This window comes from Strix uralensis, chromosome 3, assembly GCF_047716275.1.
Source record: "Strix uralensis isolate ZFMK-TIS-50842 chromosome 3, bStrUra1, whole genome shotgun sequence".
Taxonomy (NCBI): domain Eukaryota; kingdom Metazoa; phylum Chordata; class Aves; order Strigiformes; family Strigidae; genus Strix; species Strix uralensis.
In genome coordinates this window covers 105,221,188-105,243,689 of record NC_133974.1, presented here as the reverse complement: position 1 = coordinate 105,243,689, position 22,502 = coordinate 105,221,188, and the positions used below count along the sequence as shown (strand labels likewise).

Below are 22,502 nucleotides of genomic sequence, written 5' to 3'. Positions count from 1 at the left end.
TTCAAAGACAGGTACTTGCAGTTGACTAGAGCCAGTTAATACTGTGTCACCATCATCATTTTCAGAACTCTCATATGTTGCTACATTTTTAATCAACTGTATTACTCCAAACTAAAAAAAAAAAAAAAAAAGGCAGAGCAATCTGTGTGAAAAACCCAGTTAAACATCCATTAATAATCGGGTAAAAATAGAAAATAATTTTGGAAAACTATGTAATTATATTTCTTACTGGCATGCCACTACTTGAATTGTCTTTTGATCAGACATATAGAAAAAAAATTGGTAAGAATGGAATAAGTCCATATATAGCAAAATAGATTATGCAAGTGGTAGGGCATCATTAAAAAGCGTATAAAAGCTCTTTTGTTTGGAATTTCAGGCGAGGCTGTGAATAATGGGCAAGTTCTTCAATGACCAACTTAGAGGTGTAAAAACTCTAACTATATTTATCAGTAATGTGTTAGAGATTTGCATAGATAAGGATTGCTTGGAGAGCAATAGGATGAAAGACAGTATAGCAGAAGCATACCAAATATACTGTGGGGAAGGTGACGTGAATGTTCCAATTCATAACTGGAAATAATATAGGAAGAGAAAGATAGGGTTCAGAATAAAAGCTTTTTAATAGCAGATTAACTTTTTTTTCATCAGTTTATTAGTTTCTGTAAATGTATTTGTGTAGGATACAAGCTCTATGTTGAGGAGGAGTGAAATATAAATTTTACATAGACCTGGGAATGCTCATCAAATGTAGTTTTTCCTAAGAAACATCATCATGTTTCAAGGGTTAAGCCAACCACTGGTTGGGAAAGATTAAGAGAGTTTAAGAAAATATGTGCATTTCTTGTGTTTTGCAGCTGGCCATTGTCAGAGATGAGATCCCAGACTAGAATGGACAAATGTCTGTTCTTGTACGTTATTTTTTTATGTTTCTACTGCTTGTGGTGCATTCATTAGTGCCTCTCATGTCCTTGGGTCTTTACTTTCCCCACAGACACATTAATGTACTCCCCCTATTTTGCATTTTCTCTGTTTAATATAAAGTCTGAAGAGAGAGAATAAAAAATTGGAGTTGGCAACTGGAGGATGAGTAATAGCTTTACGAAGGGCCAATGAGAAGATTTAGAAGCTCATCTCTGCAGGAGAACTATATGGCTTTATTTGAGTTGATGTGTGTGTTACCTATGCTTTGGTTCTGTTGTTTCATCCCTGATTATACACAAGTTAATAATAATCTTACTGTGTTCACTTTTTACGTATTGTCTGTTCTCAAAATCCCTTTCTTTTCCAGGTTTTTATTTTTCTCCATCCAGTGTCACTGGCTGTCTGCCATGCCTGTGCCACATAACTGGTTCAGTGAATCAGATCTGTGATAAACTAACTGGCCAATGTATTTGCCAAGATGCCTCTGTAACAGGACAGACATGTGAACGTTGCGAAGAACTTTATTTTGGGTTTGACTCTGTCACAGGGAGGTGAGTGTTTCTTTTTTACAGGTCACTTATAACCTCCTTGTTACATTTTCCTTATAGTAGCTCATTCAAAGGTTTAGTGACAATGAAAAGATGGGCTCCAGTTACATTAATCCTTTGAATTCATGTGTGCACTCTGATTTACGTGTGGTATGTTATACAACCCTCTGTGCTCTCATGAGCTGAAGGAAATAGAAGTTTTGCCACAGATTTAAGTAGAAACAACATGAAAGCTGTGTAATGCTAATGCTATCTAATGTTATAACTATCTGGTAATTGTTTCTGTACGTTTCCTCTGCATCTTCAGTAAGATCTGTTGGTTTCTGAGGTGTTAATCATTGACTATTAATATGCAGGTAATGTGCATTCTTATAACCAGTGAATGCTTTGAAGATCTCGGGAAGAGATTTTAATGGAAAAAAAATGTAAAAAATTACAGATATACCTGTCTTTCCAAATTTCTTTCAGCAGCAGCAGTAGAAATATTCGCAGCACCTTTCCTCTTAAACTGTTTTTCTGAAGTAGTGTATTCTTCTTCAGCATTTAGTTATGTGCCACAGGGTACATTGTTTATCTAATGTAGCCTGGGGCCTCTAGGTACACTGAAATTATATGGATATATTCCCTGGAATGTAAGAGGAAAAATGTATCTATAGGTAGTGCATTGTTATTTCAACTATTGCTCTATCTTTCTTTTCCAGGATCATATTTCTTGCTTAATCCCCACGATCCCAATTTCCTTTTAAATATTGTTCAGAAAGATTGTACAACTCTAATGCTATCATATTTTCATGCAGACTGATGGTATTATATTGTTTTGTTGTATTTAGTATTTTTGCCTTTAAAAAAACCAAACACAGGCAGAAGCAAAATCTGTACAACATTCCCCTCCCCATGCTCCTTTCCCCCAGCTACTGTGGGGTAGACATGCTTTTAGGCAGTGATTATCAATGTCATCTTGCATATATTTGACATTACTCTGCAGACTTTTCACTTTAACTTTTATGTTGCTGTCACTCATTAGGAGATTTTAAAAATTATTTTTTAGTGTGGCGGGTCACAGAGGCATCTGCTAATGGCCATAAAGCAATCTGTAGGAATAAGGACTTCCTATTTTCACTTCCTGTCATTTCTAATGATAAGGAATAAAATCTGTGTAATATTAAAGTTCCCTTTTAAATACAATTTCCTTACTATTAATGATCTTTTTTTTTTAGTTGCTTGGAATAGATTTCTTTTTCCCCTCAGTTTTAGCAGGTAACGGAGAGGTTTGTGTCTGTGTTGAGCAATAGATTTCCTGAGCTAGATATTGGCCTTCAATTACCTGCATTTTGAGCCGCCTTCTGAAATTCAAAATATGGAAATATCTAGAATTCTCTAGATCCAGATCTTGATGTAAAGATGGAAAGTTTTTACAGTTCTGGAATTTGAATCAGAGCTGGCTTTAATGCCTTAATACTACTTAATCCTCATGACAGTATTGAAGACTGCTCTGGTAGTACATTAACATGATTAACTTGTGTTATATATGCTTGGTTTCCTTTTGGTTATCATCTCCTTGGGCAATGTACCTCTGTTCCTCAGGCAGAAATATTTATTCACTGAAATTGATAATCCATGTCTTTATTTGTTAATCTACTTTAATCCATTTCTTTAACTGTTAATATCTTCTTAAAAAGAGTAATATGGTTTTTTTCTTCCTCTATAAAGTTGCAAAGTCATTTAAACCATCCTTGCTTCAAGTGTCTTTTAAGGACTCTGTGGTTACAGAATGAAAAGGGTTTGAGCTATGTGTAGTGGCAAAGACATATCTGTCTTGGCACAATACCAGAAGAGGAGCAAAAGTTGTGACATGTAGAGACTGCGAGGCTTTAAAATTCTCCCAGTCTTAGGAATGCATATGTGAACTGATTTATTTTGTGAGGGTTTTGAGATAAAAGAGGAACTCCATGGTTTTTAATGTATTTTGGTTTATGAAGCAGGAAAATTTCCTTGGCAAAGAGTTAGAAATACTGGGTGTTTGCAGTGGTCTGAACAGATCTGTAATGGTTGTGGGCATTGGTACACATTTGAAATGCTTTACCTCTGTATTGTTTACTATAATGAACTAGTCAATGAACATCACAAATTGTTTATCTCTATATATATATATCTTGACAGATTACTGTTTATGAAATCCATTTAGCAAGTGAGGTTTTCCCATAAGGATGAAAAATGAAGATTTTAAACAGATTGCTGGAGAGGCTCTAACTGCACCTAGAGAGTCAATGTAATAAAGGTTTCTCTATATTAATATTACAAAACCCATTTATCCTCACAAAATCAATATTGCAATTCATCTTGGCCTGACATTTCTCTTCCCATGTTTTAAAAGTCTGTTTTCCTTGATTATATATAATTCTGTTTTAATAAAACTCAAATGTATTTGACTCAGAGTATCTTGAAGAAGTAACATTTAACAAGAATGCTGAATATATTTTTTACATGATTAAAAGTTTCAAAGAATTAGTTATTTTCTAAAAAATCATTAATGGAATGAATCCTTAATCCTGACTGAAAAGCATGAACTATGCATAACAACAAAGCCAGTTCTAGTGTTCTGCAGTTTAAGAAAACAATGCATATGATTACACAAATATATGTGTAATGCTGTGGAACAGAATATGATGACATGTATGCTGTTGTTTGCAGGATCTGGAGCCTAATTCAGTATAGGTGGAGGTAGGGAGCCTACACTTTTTCTAGAAGAAAGTGCAACAAGCAGGAAGAAGCATCCCCACCCTGCCAGGCACTGAAAACTATGACTGAGACTGTATGTGTATGAGTTTGATTGTCTCATGTGTGAATGATAATGAAAACTGGAATACTCAGGGGACCCTTATTCATAAGAGGTGCAGTAATATACAGGAGAGTGGTAAGAGAAGCTTGTCTTACTGTTTATCCATTGAGATGCTTTTGTTAGCACCTCTCCCCTCAACTAAATATGTGCTAAATATTATCATGTAATGAAATTATGAAATAATAAAGTACTGTCTTACTGAGCAAATAATTCTGTCTTAGTTTTTTTTCTCTGACTAAATTGGGTTTTTTAGTCATGATATTTAAGTAGTCTAAACAAAACCTCTATTTGAAGGGGGATTTGGATGCACTGTCTACAGATGAAAAGACTTAATACAGTTTGAAAAAATTGCCCTTTTCTCTTGACTATAAAAGAGAGCAAACTACAGTATAGTGGTTTCCAAGAGAGAATGTATTTTATTTATTCCCAAAAGGATATTAGTCCATAAAACAAATTTGCAGCTTATTTTGCAGCTTTAGCTTTTATCAGCCTTTTTAAGGGTGTTGAATGATTACCCAGGAGATCACACAGCACGAGCTGCTGTGGAGTAAAGGAACTGTAATACAGCAGAGCGCTGTAATGGGTAGAAAATGTATGTGAAGAGTTTTCTTAAACTTGTTTAAAAATCTGACACATTTAATGTCTATTTCACTGATTATTGACCTGAATTTTAGTGTCCTAATGTGAAAACAGTTTCCACCCTCCCCTCCTCTCTCCCTTGCCTTAAAAAGCCAATACCTAAAACATAACTGAACTCACTTTTATTTCTGCCTTCATATAGATAGAAAGAGATAGACCAAGGTGATGGTGATGACTGGGAAAATGGCAAAGTAACTTGTGTAAAGTCACCACCACCTATTTCCTTGGATCTGGTGAAACTGGACAAGGAAAGATCAGCAAAATATAAATCAGCAACTCTTGTCTAATCTTAGGGTTAGCAGAGCAAAGGGGACATGGCATGACTGTCTCTCCCTTGGAATTCTCCAAGGTCTTTTTGCTGTTTCATCATCTTGGGACCTAGCATCTGGAGTAATTTAAGATACCCTCAAGGCTGATGTTGCTTATGCCTGATAATCGGACTTTTCCAGCTCAAGGCAAGGGGACTGAAGTGTAGATTGCCCAGTATGTTTTAGCTGCACTGTACAGTCCCACATTTCTCCTGGTCCAGGTTTTTTCAAAACTCTTCTAGTCTGAAGTGATTAAAATATAGTGAAATTACAATCTAAAGTATGAAGTTTAATTTGCCACTGTTGACTTTCTGTTATGACTAATAATGGCATTCTGATTTGCAATAGGTAGCATAACAGTATTTACAGTAAGGAAAAAATTGCTTTGCTTAACTTCTGAGATGTTTCAAGTCTTTGAATATTTGCATAATCTGACATTGGTATCCCTGCTGAAAATGAATGTCAGTGGGGAAATACTATATCAAGTGAAAAAAAAGTTGATTGTGATAGGTTTCACATGCAAAAGCCAAAGCATAAACTAATCCTGAAAGTACTCTAGTGATGCAAGAAAGATTTACAGAATTGAAATGTGGCATTTGTGTGATACCAATGCTTTTAAATTTTTTGTTCTTTTTAATTAAAAAATAATTTAATTTACACATTTAATTATTCTTATTAATTACTTCAATTTTGTCCACCACCCTGCAAAGAGAATGTGCTTTCTGTTATAATATTTATATTTCTGCTATTTCTTCACTGTTTTAATCTGAGGTTTTTTCCTCCCAGTTTTTGTCTTCGTTCATTCTCCTTTATTCACGCTGTGTTATTTTTTTCAACTTCAAGTTGCCTTTGTGGACAAGAAATTATTAATGGATTTCTTTTTCAACAAAAGCCTTTGCTTCCTCTAAGTTTGAAGGTTGCACATTTTGTACAGAAACCTATGAAAGTTACATGTGTATCACTGAACTCTACAGTCCTGCGAGAAAGGTTGCAGGACTGAGTGCATAATGTGGTCATTACCAAACATTATTATCCAGTTTGTGTATGGATCAATGTATATAAAAGCTCTTTAGTTCTAAGGAGTTTTTGTCAAAATTAGAATATTATTCTAGCATTGAGATGTTAATGTTTATTTTTATAATAGGAACCTTCTTTGTAAGTTTTTTTTTTTTTAATCAGGCTAATAGATTTTCTACTGTGTCTCAGGCTACTGAACTGTTTATGATTTTTTAATTATGTTACCAAGAATCTTTTAAACAAAACCCTACTGTGCTTAACTGAAGTGTTAATGTGTTTTGATCACTTCCTTGATTTGTTTTTGTTTATAGATGTCAGCACTGTAATTGTCATCCTGCAGGAGCCATTAGTGGAACTTGTCATCTTGTTACTGGACAGTGTGTTTGTAAACAATTTGTAACTGGCTTGAAATGTGACAACTGTGTTCCCGATGCTAGTAATTTGGATGTCCACAACCTATTTGGCTGCAGTAAAAGTAAGTGGATGTTAGGTCTTAAAAGCATGTCTTTCAAATTAATGGTTTTTTATTGATTTAGTAAGTATTAAATTAGGTCAGCAGTACTAAAACTGGGTTTGACTAAACACCCCCCACCCCCCAATAATTTCTGGTCCCTAAACTTTGGGTAATTTTCACTGTGAGTATCTTAGGAGTGGTTTCTAGAAATGTACAGAATGTTTCGTGTCATACACACAGCTAATGTTTTGCAGTCTAACTCAGGGGAGACATAATGGCCCATATTTCCCTTGCACTTCCCACCATGTTCCTTGTAATGACCATTGCAGAGTTCACCTTTTAGTCACACAAATGCGATAGTATTTGTACGACTTACAGCTTAGCCCCCTTTCCTGCCACTGACAGGAGGCAGGAGACCTGCCCTCAGAAGGTCTGAAGAACAGAAGGTCTGTTGAAGACCTGCTCCTGGTGATTAATTCAAAATCTGCTCCTCAATGCAATGTAACTTTGCCTTTTTCCTCTGGGGCTTTTTTTTCTTTTTTTTTTTTTCAGTTGGTTTGGGCAAATATGTGATGTGGTGTAATAGAGTGTCATAAATCGTCATGTGTGAGGCGGGGCTAATGCTATGTTGTGGGTCAGATCATGAATTGTAATGAAACGCATTGCAATGGAACATCTGCACTTCTGCCCTTGCAATGAGTCTGGATACGAAGAGATGGCACAATTTCAGCCTTTGTGTCATAATTAGTCAAAATTAAGTGTTCAGATTTGCTCACTAGTGCACAGTCTCTAAGCTGGCAGGAATTTTAAAGAAGGAGAAAGAAATATATGTAATAAGAAAATTAAATTTTTAAGTTGTCTTCAGGTCAATGTTGAGAAACGGTCTTTGGGGACATCATACCCTGCAATGCCAAACTGTGTGGACCTCAGCTAATTCTGAAAGAATTGTGTTACATTTTTGTGACACACCTTACTACCATACACAGTTAACAGTCCAGTCTTGGAAGTCATGTAACCAGTAAATGAGGCACTCTGTGGATGCTAATTGGTTATTTCTGTCAGCAGGCCTAATTAATAGTGGCCACACTTGTCCTACTGTGAGAGTTAGCTCAGGTAGCCATGTGTAATGCAACGACAGGGTTAGACATTCCCATTCTGGATTCTCTGTCAACATGTGTATTCTGCATAGGTATTTATGGGATACTCATGATTGTGATATATGCACACTGTAGATTTGCAAGCAGAGATGTACACGCACAGAGTTTGTTTACAAGGACAGACATCTCTCACTTTGATTCCAGTTTGCATTTCATTGTAAACCAGTTTAAATTTCAAATAATATGCATTGCAGAATGCACAGTGCTATAAATGGGATAGAACGAAGAGACTGATTTGTTTCCAAAGATGATTATTTTTCTCCACAAAGTCTGGAAGCATTTAGATACCGTTTAGTTTTGTTTTTCCCCATACTCTTCTGTAGAAGGCATAGTATCTGTTCATCGTGTAGATAGTTGATTGGCTTGTTGTTTCTTAAAAAATGTAGGATGTTTCAACTGAATGTATAATAATACATGGCATTTTTATGATGCTGTTCATCTTCAAAGTGCTTTACAAACATAAACCAACCTACTTATTTATGTTGGGATATACATTGGATAAAGGTCAATGGCAATTCAACTATAAAATTGATTAATAATAATATGACATAGATAAATAATATCATAGATTTTAGTTAGAAAAAATACATCAGGCAGTATTCTAAATGACAAGTGGAGTCCTCTTCTGGACATAAGTGATATAGCAATTGCAGTCTTTTGGTTATTCATACCAAAATATTTTAACTTGTTGCACAGATCGGGAGCTGTGTCTAGCTTGATATTTGTGGTTATTTTCATTGCAGAACTGTATTTTGTTGACACATATCATTACTGATTGTAAGTCTTTGCCCAGGGAAGCAAACGTAAGTTGCTGTCGCTGTCCAGCTAACATTCTTTAGGGAAAAGACCTGTTTTCAATTCTTCTGCCCAACAATATCTTAGATGCTCCATAAAAAATCTGAAATGCAATACTTTGCTGCTTTGCATTTTAAATGTGTAAGCAAACATGTGGAAGCAATATGTAATAGTGTGAGACTGAGAATGGAGAACGAACGTTATGCTGGTAATTTTCGATGATTGCTCAGGTCTTGTAAGCATGTATTACATAGAGAGAAACTTTCAAAAATGCCAAAGGGATTTAGGAACACCTATTTCCTTTGATTCTCAAACTTTACTCCTGTAGACACTTTAGCATACATTCACTTCCTAACGCAGCTGAACTCAAAACCTCTAGATTGGCAGCAAAACAATCTGTGCTTTCTAATTGGAGATGATTATGTGTTCTGTTCAATCCAATGAATTCTACAAATATTTTCTGCTGTTTCTTGGCTGAGAGACTGCAGTAGAAGCAAGGCTTTTCATTAGCTTACTCAAAGAGCTTCAACTCACATTTTAGATTTGTGTTAAAAACCTGCATATAATGTGACCCACTGATGTTGGTGTAAGTCTCTACGCCTATCACTTGTGTGGCTTGAGGTCCTCATGTTGTTTTCTCTCTGCAACCTCAGTCTTTGCTTCTTGTCTCCTGTTAGGTTGGCTGAACAGATTCTGATAATTAACTTCTGGTGAGTTGTATAAATTAAGCAAATATCCACGTAATGAAGATGATTATAGTTTAGAAACAGAAGGAGAAAAGATTAATGAAAAACCACATGTTTCTAATGTTGATATTTTTCTATAATGCTTAATTCAAAAGAGAAAAGCTTATTGAGTGGTTCTGGATCCAGCTTCTGGTAGCCTGCTCCATATGCTGATTTCTGTACTGCCCTCAGCTATTCTCATTCCTGGAGCAAAATGTTTTCCTCTAGATCCACAATCGTCTGGTTTTCCCTCCCTTGGTAAAGAGGGTAGAGAAGTGGCACAGTCTGCCTTTGAGTCAAGATATCACAATTACTAGCTGCCAAACCAGACCAGTTGTCTTCTGTGTTAATGCACAGTGTACTAAGGGACAGAGGGTAGTGCTTTCCTTAGCATAACAGGCTGGCGGGAGATCTCATAGCAGGATATTGACTCATGCTCTGACTTGAATAATAACATAAATATAGAATCATATATTCATTTATGTCGGAAAAGACCTTTAAGATCATAGAATGGTTTGGGTTGGAAGGGACCTTAAAGATCATCTAGTTCCACTCCCCCTGCCATGGGCAGGGACACCTTCCACTAGACCAGGTTGCTCAAAGCCCCGTCCAGCCTGGCCTTGAACACTGCCAGGGAGGGGGGCAGCCACCACTGCTTTGGGCAACCTGTTCCAGTGTCTCACCACCCTCACAGTGAAGGATTTCTTCCTTATATCTAATCTAAATCTACCCTCTTTCATTTCAAAACCATTATTCCTCATCCTATCCCTACACGCCCTGATAAGGAGTCCCCCCCCCCATCTTTGCTGTAGCTCCCTTTAAGTACTGGAAGGCCGCTATAAGGTCTCCGCAGAGCCTTCTCTTTTCCAGGATGAACAACCCCAACTCTCTCAGCCTGTCCTCATAAGGGAAGTGCTCCAGCCCCCGATCATCTTTGTGGCCTTCTCTGGACCTGCTTGAACAGGTTCATGTCCTTCTTATACTGGGGGCCCCAGAGCTGGACACAGTATTCCAGGTGGGGTCTCACAAGAGCAGAGCAGAGGGGGAGAATCCCCTCCCTCGACCTGCAGCCCGGGATACAGTTGGCTTTCTGGTCTGTGAGTGCACATTGTCAGTTTTCCATCCACTGCTACTCTCAGGTCCTTCTCCGCAGGGCTGCTCTCAATCCACTCTTTGCCCAGCCTGTATCTGTGTTTGGGATTGCCCTGACCCACATGCAGGACCTTGCACTTGGCCTTGTTGAACTTCCTGAGGTTTACGGTCCCACCTCTCCAGCCTGTCCAGGTCCCTCTGGATGGCACATCCCTTCCCTCCAGCCTGTCGACCGCACCACACAGCTTGGTGTCATCGGTGAACTTGCTGAGGATGCGCTCAATCCCGCTGTCCATGTCACCAACAAAGATGTTAAACAGTGCTGGTCCCAACACTGACCCCTGAGGAACACCACTCGTCACTGCTCTCCTCTTGGACATCGAGCTGTTGACCACAACTGAGTGCGACCACCCAGCCAATTCCTTATCCACCGAGTGGTCCATCTGCCAAATCCATGTCTCTTCAATTTAGAGACAAGGATGTTGTGTGGAACAGTGTCACATGCTTTGCACAAGTCCAAGTGTCCATATTGTCGAGTCCAACCATAAAAATGTATGTTTATGTGCATGTGTGTGTTTATGTATATGTGTATATGCATATAAAGTTTAATTTCAGAGCAATAGCCATTATCTTAGGACTAGGGTCATACAGTTGAATTACAAAAGAGACATAGGAGGGACTTTGAATCTGTTTCTGAAAATGTGAGACTCTGGCTTGTGAACTTCAGGTTTGTTTTTCTATTTACTGATACTGGTGGAATTAAATAGCTCATTTTCCAAAGTTAATGGAGGTGATAGCAGAGTAGTATTTTGGTAAATAAGAATCTCAAGCTGATTTTTTTAAATGTTAGACACCTCGCTCTCACTGATTTAAATTTCATTGGAAACAAATGGAAGTGAATTGTCTAAATAACCTTCAAAATTTGCCCCTTCATGTTTTTTGTCATTTGATTAAGTAGGCTTATTGTAACACTTTGGTAAAAATTGTAGTTAGTTGGACTTGCCATTTCTGTTCTATTAGAGGAAGTTATGTCTGGCCTATGCTAAAATGGAATGAATCCTCTGAAAAAATAAATTATAATTGAACTATAGACTTCAATAATGTGACCAGATAAACATGTTCCCATTTTATATGTATTTATATTAATATTTATATTGAACTGCGGTGTACTTGCTTTAATTTGGAGGGGAAAGGAGGATTACGTTTATTTGTCATTTGTTTAAATGTATAAATTTGTTTCATGTACTTGAATAAAAAACTTTGTTGGAGAGCATTTGGATGGATTAGTTTATTAATGTCTTGTGTGGGTGACTGTATGTTTACAGTTTTTCTTAGAAAGAAATCTTAGCAGTTTCTTTGCATTTTTAAATTTGTGTGATTATTGATTACCTTCTATTTTACATCCTCTGTTTTTCTGTATGTTTTAGCTCCATTCCAGCAACCTCCTCCTACAGGAGAAGTTGTCAATTCCTCTGTTATCAGTCTTTCGTGGAGTTCCCCTGACTCTCCAAATTCTAACAGGCTTACTTACCAGCTGTATAGGGATGAGACTGAAATTTATACAACTGAAGACTACCACCCTTATAGTAAGTATAGTAAGATGACATCAAAGATTTTGTGTGTGTGTGTACATATCTGTGTGCGTTTTTTCTTAATTATTTCTTGTTTCTGTCATTATCATTCTCTGTTTTTGAATACATTGTTCTGTTTTTCTTTAGTGAGTTACTGTTCTGTGTTATTGATTCTGCTTGAAAGAAATGAATACCGCAGTCTAACATCTGGCAAACTGAGTCACCCAAAATGGCGGATAATTTTTTACTTTTTAATCTGAAAAACTTTAAAATTGACTCACCAAAAGCATTCCCTGTGAATATACACAGGCTCCAAAATCTAAAAGAGGCAAAGTCTCAGATAAAGAATTAGGGTGAGTGGAATAGACCATAATGTGCTTAAACCCCTTTTTTCATCCTCCCGGTTTTAAACTGTTAACAGATTAGGAAAGCTTTTTGTGGCTTCTAACTTTTAGCACCTTCTGTTAAGCTCTCAGTGTAGCTCCTGATTTGCCTTTAACAGCACCATTTCTCTCATGTTGAGGCTTGCAAAGGGATCCTCAGAAGGCAGTCCTCAAGGATTCGACACCGTCCTAGCTGGAAAGACCATTTTGTGCTACTATCGATCCTCTTATCAAATAAAAGGAGATGGATTTGGATACTGTTTTTATGTATATATGACACACAAGTGGGTTTTTTTAAGAAGTCAGGTGTGGTTTAATGCCACTAAGGTTTGCTTTCTGTTCTAGCAGCTTCTTTAGTTTGTTGTATTTTCATACCAACGCAGCATTAATATTTTGCAGAAGTTGAGTCTTTCTAATTATTGGCATGTACCCTGGAAGAAAAATACCCAAACACTATTTTTCAGTGGAAGCACAATTCCTTTGAAATGCACATAACGGTTTTGTGTTCTGGTGCATGCTGCTGTGTTATAGTTGATTATTCTGTGACTTATGCTCTGAATTTAGACACTCCGCAGTACATACCATGAGAAAAGGTATGCGACCCTATGCAAACATGGTGTTCAGTGATTGAGAGGAGAGAAAGAAACATTACAAAAAAGTTTAGAGAGCTAATAGAAAATATTCCAATTCCTTAATTTGGTTTTAAAGCCTAACTTTAGTAATAATATGAATTAATTTCAAAGGAACAGCTCTTAGACTTTGTTGTCATAAATTTTTGCTTAATAATGTACTTGAAACTGAATGCATTGTTGGGGATTTTATTTCATGACTGTACCTACCTACTTTGTAGAAAGTGAAAAATTCTGAATGTATTTAGCTGGATAATAAGACATTAGCATGTTTCTATTTAACAAAACATTATTTTTTAAAAATGTAGATTTGGTTTCAAAAGATGTTTTTGACATTTCCTGGCAATCCCCCTAATTAATGATGTGAAATCATCTGCTGGTGTTTGAATATCAAGAATACATTGTTAATGCTGTCAGAACTTTTGATAATGTTACTTTTTTCTCAGTATAGTGTGGAATTTATAATGCTTAGGAAATGCCCCAAGAGTGCAACTGGATGAACATTATCTTACAACTAAATGAGAGTTTTATAGAAACATTGAACTTCCCAAGGAAAACTAAGAATAATTTTCTAAATCGGCCTGGTGATCTGGCTGATAGTATTGCAGAATGCCCAATTAAAACAATGTTTTTCTAACTGCTCTGGGAAACCAGAGGCTCATGAGATACCAATGCTTTCTTGAGGATAAAATGAAATACTTGCCCTAAAATCTGAAAAGAACCCCAAAGTTACTTACAATTCCACCTCCAAATCATGTTGGTTCTAATTATTTATAAATGTAACTAAATACATGGTGGAGTTGTTCACCTGAGGAATGTAGAACCTTCTGCCTTTTGGCTTTATCCAATTTTATCTAGCCTATATTCCTATTGAAATAAAGTTACCATCTGGTTATCAGGTGTTCCATCAATACCGAATGAACTTTCTTGTAATGTTGAGATGGTGCTGATTACTTTTCTGGCAGACAATATCAGCATTCTGGGTGATCTGCCTCATCCTATCCCTGTACTTGAAAAGGGGAAAGTAATGTGCTTGCTGTCAATATTAGACCTGGGGCCCTAGAGTCTGCTCTAGAGGCTGGGTTTTGGGGTTGGTTGGTTGTAGAGCTAGGGTGGTGTTGGTGCAGTTGTTTCAGAGCAGGCATGAATTCTGGAGTTGGCGGTTTGGTAGGGAGGCAGTTTGAGATCATGTTCTAGCTTGCTTGTTGGTTCTAGATTGCATTCTAGTTTGCTTGCTTGTTCCAGAGCAGGATCATGGTTTAGCTCACTTGTTGGTTTGGGACCATGCTCTAACTCTAGCTTGCTTGTTGTTTCAGGACTTTCTCTTGGTTCTTGAGCATGTTCTATCTTGCCTGATAGTTCCAGATCTTGTTCTAGCTTGTTTCTTGGTTCTAGATTGGGTTCCAGTTTGCTTGCTGGTTCCAGAGCAGGATCATGGTTTAGCTAGCTTGTTAGTTCAGGACTATGGTCTAACTCCAGCTTGCTTGTTGGTTCAGGACCTTTTCTTGGTTCTTGAGTATGTTCTAGATCGCCTGACAGTTCCAGATAACGGGTTGATCTAGATAATGTTCTAGCTCACTTGTTGGGTCTAGATTGGGTTCCAGGTCAGCATATGGTTCTAGAGCAGGGTTGGGTTCGGGGGAGGGAGGTTCAGGGCATACTGCTGTTTTGTCATCTCATGAGAATTTGTGGTACTTGCTGATACTAGCAGTCTTGCTGGGTTTTTTTCTTTCTTATTTTCTTCTTTCTTCTTGTGTGCTTTTTTCTTCTCTGTGTCTCTTGATTTGAAGGCCCATAGGATGAGGGTCCTATCATCCCATGAAGTGCAGTTCTCCCAGGTTTTTAGCACACTGACTCACACTGCCTCTGTGGCCGCTAAAGAATGGAGACAAAATCGGAAACTGGACACATGGCAAGCTCCTACTTGCTGGTGTCCTTCACAGCAACTGGTTGTCAGGCTCCTGCTCAAAGGATTCTTGCCAGCCTGTCCAAGAGTCTTGTCTAACACTTGTCGTATTGGCTTTGGTACCCACTCTTGTGCCCAGAAGTGCTTCAGCCAGGGCAGGTGCGTCCACGCAGCTCAAAAAGGGCTCAACAATTCTACAGTACACTCGAGTACTTGCACCCGCAATTGCAAACAGCATGCTAACCCAAAAGCTGAAGAAACAGCTAAATCTCACCGGCAAAACTAAAATTTGCTGCATCGCTTGCCTGCTCGCTACCAAGGCACAAGGATGTCACGATAACTATTGCTGACACTGGCAGAGCTGTTCCCTAACCTTGCCTGAAGTGCCAGGGTTTGAGAGGCATGAAGGTGAGATTACCCAGTCTCCGTATTGCTGGACTCCAGCAATAAGTTTGCAATTGCCATAGGTAGTTGAAGTGCTGTAAGCAATTATTGTGCTTTTGTACTACAATGTCAAGTGTTAAATATCTGGCAATGCTCATAATTTTGTGGTCCTCCTCTTGAAGTTGTGCTCAGGGCTGGCTTGCCAGCAGAGATGTACAGAGGGGACTTAGAAATGGTTGTCCTCTCTCCATTTGCTTTGAAAATGTTTAAGAGCATCCGTGCTCTAGCATGTAATACATTTCTCACTGTTCACTAATTTTTTAAGGCAAAACAATATACGGTGGTATGATTGTACATAAATTCATATTGTGCTGTGATGACTAATATGTGTAACTGCTGCTGGGATATACCCAGGAGCTATTCATGGTCGTCGCTACTAAAAAGCTGCTAAAAAGCTATCTAGACTAATGGAAGGTAAGGGACGAGGAAGGTAAATACAGGCTTTGGACATACTTTTTAATAATCATTTGCACTTCTGTTTCACTTTTCATCCACGATTGAGTGCTTTACAAATGAACTATTAAGCACTATTTTAGAAGTGAGGAAGTGAAAGCACAGGAAAATGAAATTTTTGGTTTTTACGCTATGAAATGAAGCAAAAACAAAGGTGTGAAAATTTACAGAATGTTGTGGGTTTGTTTTCCTAAATCAGATTCACTAATATTGATGCTGATTTACATCTGAAGTAATTATTTCTAAGCAAAGGAAGAATATGAAGATAATTGTATTAATCTTGTTCATGATTAAAGCAGGAACCTAGGAGAAATCCAGTGGAAAAATGATTTCTCTAGTGATGCCAGTGTGCAGTGGAAGATGATAAAGGGAAAAGGGAAGGGTTTTTTTCTCTGTTTAAAAAAAAAAAAAAGTTGAGACGTTACAATGTTCTTAATGATCTCAAGAAGAGCATGCAAAAATGCATAAATTTCTTATGTCTTGGATTAAACTAGAAAGACTTTAAGTATGCAAATTAAGATAATTTTTAATGTGTTTGACTGATACAGTTTTCTTCTCACCTCTTTGTTTTAGGTGTTCAGACCTTTACTGATACCATGTTATCTCCGTATACCTTCTATTCCTATTACATCCAAGCCAGCAATGTTCATGGTTTTACAAAAAGTGCATCAGTGACATACAGAACACAATCTGGGATGCCTACGGGAAGCTTGCATTTAAATCCTGTATTTCCTGTTAGTCACCACTCTGTTTTACTTTATTGGACAAGCCTCTCCAATGACTCTGGGCCCATAGAGAAATACATTTTGACGTGTACTAGCTTGGTTGATCTTCAGCCTTGTGGTCAGTATGAAGGCTTAAAAACTTCAGCAATTATTTGGAATCTCAATCCTTTTACAAAGTATGTTTTTTCTGTGGAAGCTTGTACTAGTGGAGGCTGCTTAAAGAGCCAGCCAGCAACAGTAATTACTGCACAAGCTCCTCCAGAAGGGCTACAGCCACCGGTAATAGAAACCATCAGCTCTACAGAACTGGCTGTGGAATGGTCACCACCTGAGAATCCAAATGGTAGGACATTGTATTTACTTTTGTAAGTCAAGATTTTGCAAAGGAATAGCAACATTTTCTCAAATCTGGTTAGAATATCCTTATCCATATGACAAACTGAGAATGAAGGAAGGCATTGTCTTAATTTGCCTGTCTGCCATTAAACATATCCTCAGAGTCTCTTTTATTTTTTTGGAGTTCAGAATTCCAAGTGAATGTGTTGGGTCCAGGATTTAGCCCATAGTGGCATCTGCTGCAGCAAAAATCACATTTATAATTAAGCATTTACAGTAAAATTAATTTTTTCCTAATTTGCCAGATCGCCTAGTTCAGACAGATGTGGTGATATTGCCTGACAAAGAATAAATAAGCAGGTAACAGTTATGGAAGAAAAAAATCTAAGAATTAACAGAGAAGTCTGTTTTTAAAACCATCCGTCATGTGTAGTAACTAATTCTATTACCCGTATAACTTTATTAGGGATTAGGCGATTGCCAAGAGTTGCTGGTCTAACTTGCGTAATAATATTTTAGGTTTTTGAAACTGAGAACGCAGCTGTTGTAGGATACTTTTGTGATGCCACAGATTTTACTGGTAAACACTTTATCTTTTAATATATGTACAATGGAGTTTTGTGAACTTGCACTTACATGCATTTGTGCATGTGAAAACAAGCATTTTGATCCGTTCACAAAATGGGCATCTGTGTATCGGGAGCTCAGCTTTCTCTTTGAACATCTCATTTGCCAGTTATTACCAGATTAGACAGGAAGAATGCCCACACAAGAATGCCTGTATGTATTTAGAGGGGCAGTTCCTACAATGCAGATCATGGTATTTGCTGTTAGCGCTTGTTCCTCAACCTCTAGCATATACTCTTCATAGTTTACTCCATAGCCATTATATGCATGTAATTGCCAGCATAGGCAGATTTAAGCAATACTCTTATGTTTCTTTTGATGTCTGGTCAGTTTTCCTGGTCTTACCAAAAACAAAGAGAGAAGCTGTTTCTCCCAAGCAACCTCTCCAGCTGTGTGCATGAATATAGTCCCAAATATATACATTATATGGTAATTAACTATCTCCTGGTTTTGCTATGTCTCTCACCTTTTCTGTTTGGGAAATCTCCAGTCAGCTTTCTTGCAGTCTATTCTTACAGTTAAACTACTTCCATGATCCAACCTAGATCATGTATCACTTCATACCACAGTACTGAAGCTTGTTTTTTTTCCGAAGTGGTGAGACCTTCCTATGTACATAATAGGTTTATGTTGATAGAAAACTGACACACACACACACATATCTCCTATCCAGTAGTATGTTCTAAAAGGTTAGTGTTAAACTGTCACTCAAAAATTCCCTACCCATTGTGTAAAAAAAAAAATAAAAATTAAAAAATGTAAATATCCCTCTGAAAATCAGAGGCCTGTAGTAATTTCCAGTAACACACGATCAGAACTTTAGGGTATTGTTTTCTAGTGCGGGTAGTAGAACTCATGCTGTAATCCAGCCGTTTATTTTCAAATCCCAAAATTGCATCATGGAGGGGAAAACAAACAGTGTAATGCGAGAAATGCCAAAGTGATGAAAATAGCAGAAATGAGGAAAATTTCCAATGCTATATTTTCTATGATGTTGTTTGATTCATTCATTAAATATATTGGCATTAGTATTTTAGTAGAACTCCAGAAATCGTTTAAATGCACTAATTTTTCTGGTTTGCTTTTTTCTCTAGGCATAATTATAAGATATGAATTGTACATGAGAAAAAAATTAAAACCACCTGGGAACTTTCTGCCTCCGGAGATTCGTATTTTCCAAAGCAGTGGGTGGCTCAGTCCTCAACCAGTTATGGGGTCTCCTAATGAAAATGCTCTGGCTCCACCACAGACCAGTACCACAGTCGCTGATCTGGAGCCATTCACAGAGTATGAATTTTATGTGCTAGCAGTAAACATGGCAGGTAGTGTATCCTCAGACTGGATATCAGGACAAACAGGAGAGGCTGGTAAGTATTGATATGAATTTGTTTGATACAAATTAAAGGAAAAACTAAATTAGGATGCATTCTTCCCCCCCCCCCCCCCCCCCCCCCAAGAAAATGTGTCTAGTGATGATTCAAAGAGGGACAGATTCTCATTTTTTAACTAATTAAAGATAAGACAGATTATTTCAGTATTTAGCACGTCAAGCAAAAACATTTTCTTCACCATAAAATCATATTGTTGAAAATAATCCCTGTCAATTAAACCTAAATTTCAAAACTACAAGGTTGCAAAATCTACCAGGCAGTGTTTGAATTCTCCGCTGTTTCCCCAGTTGTTATTTATATGTTGTTTAAAGGGAGAAAATGTGAAAAAAGATTGGGTTTGTCACAAATGTATTAATGGTGTGAATCAGGAATGTTGTCCAAGAAGGTACATATATTCAGAAAAGAGGTTCTAATGAGTTTTCCTGAACTGAGGTTTTGATTGTTTAGAAAGCATTTTTTTTTTTTTTTTTAAGAATTTGAGAGGGTTAGCTTTTCTGGAGTATAGTGCTTGAAACTTTTCATATGCTTTTATGAAGGCCAAGTGTCATAATATGGACTATTGTTTTCAGAAGTTTAACCAGTTCACAATGGCTCTTCTTATGACTCTTCTGTTCAGATTTTCAAAAGGGCTTGCCACTTGACATAATATTTGAAATAACAGCTATGTATTTTAGTGCTTTCATTAGAAATCTAATTTTTTCAGGCTGATAGAGCCTATGTTTTGCAATTAAACATTGCTGTTACATCACTGATGCTTTTGTTTGCTGTTAGCTTGAAAATCACAGTCATTTGCTCCTGCAAAACAACAGGCTAAACTAATTCCCCTTCCAAAATGAGTCTTTGTGCTTATCTGCTCTTAAATACTATATGTTATAAAAGTGTTAAATTGTATTTGGGAAGAGGTCCATTAGTGTGGTTGCTGGTACATAGCAGAAGTGCTATGAGTTGGTATCCTATTATTACAGAGTAATCAGGTGGGGATTTAGCTGCAGTGCAAACAATCCTTTTACAGATTTACTATGGAAGACAGGGGAACTGTTTTGTAAGAAGTGAGAGACATGTTAATTTCAAACTGGCCTAGCAAACAAAATTGCTTTTAAGATGCTGAAGTATTGAACACTTTTTGCTTTTATCAGTTTTTTCCCAGGTTGCATGAAGTTTTTCTTCAAGACCTTTTCATTTGTATGTACTTTCCTACCTGCTACAGGGGTTAGGACTTAGTTGTGATTAGTATTTCTTTGAAGACAGTCAAAGTGTTATTCTGAGTTCATGGCCAGAGTAGAAAACAGGAGACTGATGGGTGACATACTTTTTATGTACTATCAAAATTATATGAAAGTTCCAGTTAGACTTGAAAATAATGTTAAAAAAGAAAACAAAAGAGATTGTCTGAAATGTCATACAAATACAATGAGAAAGCTTGCATTACACACATTGCTCACTTATTTTATGAATGTTATTATATTAATTGTATTTCAGCCCCACTGTTCATGCCATCTCCATTGGTATTCCCTCTTTCACCATATTCCCTCAATGTGTCATGGGAAAAACCTGAGGATAATTTAGCAAGAGGAGAAGTGATGGGATACAGCATCAGTTTGATGACTGAGCAAAGGTTCTTGCCACCATTTTCCCAGGTATTGTTAGTTACATTAAGTTTTTCCTAACTGGAATTAGTAAAATTGATAAAGCCTGATGTCCTCCTTGACGTTGTGATAAATTGTTTCCCTGATCTGCTGTATATTCTCTGATCTAACTTTTTCACCTATCAGTTTATCTTGAGTGCTCTGTAATGTTATACACTACTTTTAGATTTTACGTTGTATTCCTGAGCTCACTTGTTTTCAGTAGTGGGTGAGATTCAAAATTAGGAGGGGTGAGATTGAGCAACAACATTTAAATTACCTTGATCTTTGCATGTTCTGATTCTGTATTATTGCTATATTTGCTGATATGCTTAAAGCCATATTGTGTTTAGGAATCTACATTTTTATTAAGAAGGTACCTGTCTGGCTTCCTGGATAATGGACAAATATCTGAAGTGGGAAAACCTAAAATAGCAGAAAACCAACTTTATAAAGTCTAAATATGTGATTTGAAAATAGCGTTGTAATTTTTGAGTGACTGGGTTTGGCAAACAAATACCATGGCAGTAGTAGTAGGCTAAAAGCTTAGGAATGAGCAAAGAAACGTGATAGATAATCAAAATATGGGAGTGGACCTGGTGCTCTGACATTGTGTTTCTCATTTCAGAGCTGATTTTGTCTTTCAGTGGTACCACAGATGGGCCCCAGTTTATTTGTCTATGAAGTGGGGATACTATTGCTCCTGGGGCTGTTGTAACAACACACAAATGCAAATTGCTTTTGGTCACAGACTTGCAAGATTTTGCATCTAAATAAACATCTGATAAAGAAGCTATCTAAAATACAAGAGTTTATTCATTTCCATTCTCTCTGATAGCTTAAAGTACTGTTACAGTAAAGCAGATTCAAATGTCTGTAGGTATTAGTTATTCCCCTCCCTCCTAATGCCTGCTAATCATGTCACTCATTCAATGGTGGTCAGATTTCACCAGTTAATAGTGTCATCTTTGTCATCTGGGTTGTAGCTGCGCTGTTTGTAGTGATAACTGCACCACCACACAGTTTTATGAGGCAATAACTTTGTTTCCTCATTTATCCACTCAGGAACTGGCTGATTACCTCATAAAACAGTGTGATGGGAAGTATTATCACCTAAATCCTAGCTTGTTCAGCTTCTCCAAAATAATCCTCTCCCTCACTTGGTCTTTGCAGACTTTTCCACATCTAAATGAAGGAATCTGCAAATTCAGAGACAAGCTTCTTATTAGTGAACATGTCATCAATTAATAGGAATGAAATTATTATTAACCAACTGTCATCTTCCAATCTGTTTGCTTTGCAGGTTTTGCATATAGCTGAGGCTCATGAGCTATCCTATGTAGCGACGGGATTAAAACCTTACAGGACGTACAACTTTACTGTTACTCTCTGCAATCAGATTGGTTGTGTAACCAGTGAGCCAGGCATGGGGCAAACCTTGGCAGCTGGTAAGGAAACAATCTGCATCAAAGTTCAAAGCTGACACACAGTTTACTAATGAATACTATTAAGATGATCATAGTTTGATGCACAGTGACAGGGGTAGGTGTTGTATTAATACAAAGTGACTTGCTTAATTATTATTTGTTTATCTTGACAGATTAAAACCAAAACGTTTTCAATGAATGTTTAAGGTACACTGTTATGGCAATAGGATTTGTGTACTGCTCTCTCAATTGCAAGTTATGGATATGGTTATTTTTGTTCCTGTTTATTTAAACAGTAAATGTACATAAATGTGGCTGAACCCATTCATTCATTTATGATGCTGAGAAGTTGTTAATTTGTTGTTGGGTTTTTTTAGTGTGTGTGTGATGTTTGCATGACAGGGCATATAAAATGCACATGCTGTGCTAATGCGTTGCTTAACCCATGAAGGAGGAGATTCATGGTTTTTGTGTTACACTATGTACC

General features: G+C 37.2%; 1 protein-coding gene across 1 annotated transcript in view; it reads left to right on the top strand.

Moving 5' to 3' along the window:
• USH2A (usherin) overlaps positions 1-22,502 on the top strand; it is a 391,068-nt gene that overhangs the window by 72,401 nt on the left and 296,165 nt on the right. The window contains exons 13-19 of the mRNA XM_074863712.1: positions 1,292-1,475; positions 6,587-6,750; positions 11,926-12,084; positions 16,458-16,952; positions 18,667-18,939; positions 20,443-20,600; positions 21,892-22,036. Of these exons, the coding sequence (XP_074719813.1) occupies positions 1,292-1,475; positions 6,587-6,750; positions 11,926-12,084; positions 16,458-16,952; positions 18,667-18,939; positions 20,443-20,600; positions 21,892-22,036 (1,578 nt within the window). The remainder of the gene's footprint in view (positions 1-1,291; positions 1,476-6,586; positions 6,751-11,925; positions 12,085-16,457; positions 16,953-18,666; positions 18,940-20,442; positions 20,601-21,891; positions 22,037-22,502) is intronic.